This window comes from Penaeus chinensis, chromosome 10 (assembly GCF_019202785.1).
Source record: "Penaeus chinensis breed Huanghai No. 1 chromosome 10, ASM1920278v2, whole genome shotgun sequence".
NCBI lineage: Eukaryota > Metazoa > Arthropoda > Malacostraca > Decapoda > Penaeidae > Penaeus > Penaeus chinensis.
Genome location: NC_061828.1, coordinates 12,144,218 through 12,149,217, shown reverse-complemented (window position 1 = coordinate 12,149,217; position 5,000 = coordinate 12,144,218). Strand labels below are relative to the sequence as shown.

The following is a 5,000-nucleotide window of genomic DNA, read 5'->3' as shown; positions in this document are numbered from 1 at the left end:
ATTGCATGTCTCATTTTCGTTAGAAGTAGTGTTTATTTTTTTGTGTGTATTGTTATTATTATTTTCAGTCAATATTTTCATATTTTATTGGTAATTTTGTTTTTATTATTTTGTTTTATTATTATTATTATTGTTAATTATATCGCCACTATTAATATTATTTTTATAATTATCATCAGCATCATCGTCATCGTCATTGTTATTGTTATTATTATTGTTATTATTACTACTACTACTACTACTACTACTACTACTATTCTTACTGTTGCTATTATTATTATTATTGTTATTGTTATTGTTGCTGTTATTATTACTGTGACTGTTATTGCTATATTTATTCCTATTATTACTATTGCTATTGATATTACTGTTGTTAAAACAATTACCGTTATAACTATTATTACTGTTATATATTCCCTGGCTTGCAGTTTTATTGTTCCGTACATTTTAACTTTATAATGGCCTGTGCAAGCTCAGCATATATGTATACATTTCAGTTCGTTATGATCATATTTCTAAGTGTTACTTATTTTGTTGTGAATATTGTGCTTTGTGTCCGGCGTGCTCTGTCAGTGTGGCAGCTGCGTCGGGTGTTGGGTTTGGCCTGGTGTGACACGGTGTCATATCCTTTCTTTCTCGTTTCTGACACCGTAAAGTTCACTAAGAGTTCCGAGCCCTACTAAGGTGTCACCCCAGGCCCACCCCGGCACCTCGACCTCCGTCAGCAGCGTGCCACACGGGCGCCTCCCCCGCAATGCCATGTCTGGCTGACGGCGGCGGCGGCGATGTGAGTGTGATGTGAGTGCCCGCGTGAAGCTCCCCCCACTGATTGCCACCTGTCCTCCCTGACTTACCCAGAGCGCAGCGGGAGTGGTCGGAAGGCGTCCCTGGCTGTCCTGCTGCCCCGCCTGCCCGGATACCACGGATCCTCAGAGTCCCTCAATCTAAGCCCTCAGTCCTCCCCAGGTGAGTCCCTTCTCCACGCCTCCTGTATCCGGCTGGTCCTTGTCCTGCTCCTGGTCCTGAGCTGCCTCTGTTCTCCCTGCTGGTGTGGTCCTCTCTTCCTACTCTTCCCGTCCCTCTCCCCTCCACCTTTTCCTTTTCTCCCTCTGCCTCCTCCCTTTTCCTCTTTCTGGCCACTTCGCTTCGTCTACTCTTCCTGCTACTACGGTTCCTTCCCCTCTTTCCATCCTTCTCCTTTCCCTGTCTTCCTTTTCTCCCCCCCCCCCCCCCTTCCTTTTCTTCTTCTTCTTGTCATCTTCCTGGCCCTTGTGCTGCGGTCTTCATTTTCTGTTCTATTTTCTTATCATTCCTTCTCCCTTCCTCCTCCGCCGCCTGCTTTTACTGCTATTACTATTACTAATACGCCTATTACTACTGCTCCTGCTCCTCCTCCTCCTCCTCCTCCTCCTCCTCCTCCTCCTCCTCATTTTCCTCCTCATTTTCCTCCTCCTCATTTTCCTCCTCCTCTTTTTACTCCTCCACCTTCTCCTCCTCCTCTCTCTCTCCTTTTTCTGCGTCTTGCACATTTTTCTCGCTTTTCGTATCCCATCATCTATCCAGGTTTTCCTGTCTCCTTTTCGATGCCCTGCACCTTTCCTCCACTTTTCCTATCCCAACCTGTTCCGATTTTCCTCTTTTTCCTCTTCCATCTCTTTTACCTTCCCTTGATCTTTCCAATTCCATTCTCTACTCCGCTTTTCCCACTCCCTTCTCTTTCCCGTTCTCTCTCCTCTCCCATTCACTATCCAACTCCTCCTGTTTCTCCTCTTCGACCTCCTTCTCCTCCTCCTCGAATTCCCTGTCTCCTCGCGCCCATCAGAGCTGTCCTAGCCTTCCGCCCTTGCTGCAGCGTTGAACTAGACGTCTAGAGCTGTGCCTCCTGCGCCGCGTAGTCGTTGCGTAGTGGTTCACGATAGAGCTAGAGAGGCACTTTCTCCGTAGGCGTAGTGCCGTGTTTAGAAGGCTCGGCGTCCCGGCCAGCTGTTACTTCATTGCTGTTTTATTTTATTATTGTTTTTTTTTTTATCTTTTAGTTTTTACTTTTTCTTCTATTCTTTGTCTATTTACATGTGGTTTTGTAGTTTATTTTGTTATTTAATCTTGTTTTCTTTGTCATTCTTTAATTTTTTTGTTGTTAGTTTCCTTCTTTTCCTTTTCCTTATTCTCATTTTTCTTTATTTTCCTTGATGCAAGGAAAGTTTTTCAAGGACAGAACTGAAACTCCCTTTGTCGTAGAGTTGTGTAGGTGTCTTTTCTACTGCTGCTAGATTTTTGTTTCTTTCTTTCTAAAAGTATTATGTATAGAACTAGTTCATTATTCTTGTTCAGGAGTCTTGTTGTTGTTTTGCGATGAACATTTCTGTGTATACGCCGGGTGTTCTCATCCAGGTGTGTCGCGCTAGGTAAGTCAAACCCTTTTGTATGTTGGAGTTTAAACGATTTCTTTCAGGTGGACGTGGAGGCTGTGTGCAGAGACGCGAAAATATTTAGTGTGTGTATATATATGTATATGTATATATATATATATATATATATATATAGATAGATAGATAGATAGATATATAATGTACTTTTATAATAGTACCGCATATCTTTAGAAAAAAGCATAAATGTTCATAAATATTTGTTTTATATTTTGGATAAACGTACATACAGATACAAAATTATCCTTACAAAAATATTTTTTTTTGAGCAACTACCTTGCTATGTATCGTTAGAGAAACAAACAGATGCAAAAAGATTTTCATATTTTTTTCTGGAGAACCATACATAAATGTAAAATGTCTTCAGATAATAAAATAAGAGACGCAGATACATTCCTACACATTGTTGTATAAACACACAGATTCAACTACATTTTCACATATTTTAGAGCAAACACACGCAGAGAATTGTGTAATTGTGTAAAAACGTCCGACCGGAACCCCTCGCGAGGCGCATCGATCTCGGCACTTGTCGCGGACTTAACAACAGGTGGAAAATATGCCGTTCTATGGCGTTCCCGAGAAGGGATTGTTTGACGGGGCATTCTCCTAAGCCGCCAAATATTTGTCCTGGGGCGGGAGTGTTGACTCTCGCCGTCGCCAGGATGCTGCGAGAGAGCGCGCGGGGGCCAAAATGGGTGCCTCGTATTTTGTCGTGACGCTTTTTTTTTTTAACCTGTGCAATGGTGAGCTTTCTTTTTTCAGGTTGGGTGGGGGGGGGGGGGGGTGGCGGGTTAAGAGGAGGATGATATTGTTTTCCCGTGTGTTTTTTTTATTGGAATATGTGTTTAGTTTATATAATTTGCCTAGATTATGTTTGTATAGATTAAACTTATATTTTTTACTGACTGTTTGATTTACTACGTATTATTATGTAGGTTTAGCATTCTTGAGTTATAGTGATAAGTAGGAGTGAGTAACTTTAGTGATAGATTAACTCACGACGAAACATGTTTAGCGATAATAAGAGAATAGATTATTGGTATAGATGGAATAAGCAAAATATAGGAGACAAAAAAATTCCGTCACGTTTGTCGTGTATAGATGTATAGAGCGTAACCTTACGTAGATTACTCAACGAAAACAATATGAGAAAACAGACCAAAGGGAGCGAAACAGCACAACGGGGATGAGCAAACAGGCCTGACGTTGATCCGATGGCCGTAGCGCGAGGCCCGGCAGCCCCTCCCCCCCTCCTCCCTCCCTCCCTCCCTCCCTCCCTCCCTCCCTCCCTTTGACGGACGGGAGGCGAGGGAGACAGACGGCGCCACATTTCGGGACAGCAATTGCGTTCCGTGCCCCGGCTCTTTAAATTGCAACTGCAGCCCCGATTCCGGTTGATGATGATGATGACTTGGTCCGAAGTAGTTGCGTTCATTAGATTGAATCAGGAGATTGGAAGGGACGAGCGCGATGGGAAAAAGAGGGGTGGGATTGAATCGACTAGGCTGCTTAGGTTTAGGAAAAGGGAGGATGGATGTTACGTAGCGACGCACGTAGGAACCTATTGATGCAAGAGTTCATAGTTGTAGTAGATGCTAGAGTTCTCAAGTTGAAAGGAAAGCAGGAGCAGTGGCGTGCAGAGGTCCGGTGATGCCCGGGGCCGCCATCTTGACTGTATGCCCCAAAGACTAGATGTAAATAGATGAAACATGTAATAAACACTTTACTCAATTTAAGTTTTAAAATCGCTATCTTATTTCCCTCTCTGATTGGATACCCTACCCCCATGTGCATGCCCGGAGCCCTCCCCCCCCCTGGTCTCTGCACGCCACTGGCAAGAGTTTTTCTAGAAGCAAGATTTATTAGTCAAAAGGATAACAAGACACAGTTCATAGTTCTAGAATTAAAGACTTCTTAGTTCAAAGAAAAAACAGGAGTTTATAATTTAAAGGAAAGAAGAGTTAATAGATCTAGATGAATTTATAGTCCAAAGACAGAGAAGCGTTCATCATTATAGGAAAGCGAAAACATAGTTCAAAGGATTCACAGTTCAAAGAAAAGAGAGTTCTGGGAGTTCTTGGTTCTAGAAGAGCAGAGAAAATAAGGAAGGAGAGTAAGAAGGGCATAGGAAGGGACGAGAGAGGGAGAGGGGACGAGAGAGGGAGAGGGGCGAGAAGCAGAAGAATCTTATTGGCTGGCGCTGCACCGACGACTCGGAGATAATCTCACTGGGGGGGAGATTACGGCGCTCGTCGCATAGCCCTTATTTTCACGTTCGGAATTTTGCTTGCGTCGTGTTCTTGGGTTGTGTAGTAGCTCTTAGTTTTTACATTTATTGTACTCGGGGTTTTTTTTCAAGGTATATGTATTTTGGTGTTGTCTCGGTCTCACTCTAGTTTTTTTTTTTTTTTTTTTTCACCTAGATTTATAGGCTAACGATGAGGATTTCGGATATTTGTGTGTGAACTCTACGGTTAGACGACGTCATATTTCACTTTATTTTTAGTGTCATTGCTGAGTGATGCAGCCTTTTATATCACCTAGCATAAGGTACAAAGTGCTATATGATTT

The 5,000-nt window shown here is 42.7% G+C and overlaps 1 protein-coding gene across 6 annotated transcripts in view; it reads left to right on the top strand.

The window, feature by feature from the left end:
- LOC125029475 (oxysterol-binding protein-related protein 8-like) overlaps positions 1-5,000 on the top strand; it is a 226,794-nt gene that overhangs the window by 93,463 nt on the left and 128,331 nt on the right. For 4 of the 6 annotated variants that reach the window (XM_047619364.1, XM_047619367.1, XM_047619363.1 and 1 more), the window contains one exon: positions 859-966. The exons of the other annotated variants lie outside the window; for them this stretch is intronic. In XM_047619364.1, the coding sequence (XP_047475320.1) occupies positions 859-966 (108 nt within the window). The remainder of the gene's footprint in view (positions 1-858; positions 967-5,000) is intronic. 6 annotated transcript variants of the gene reach the window in all.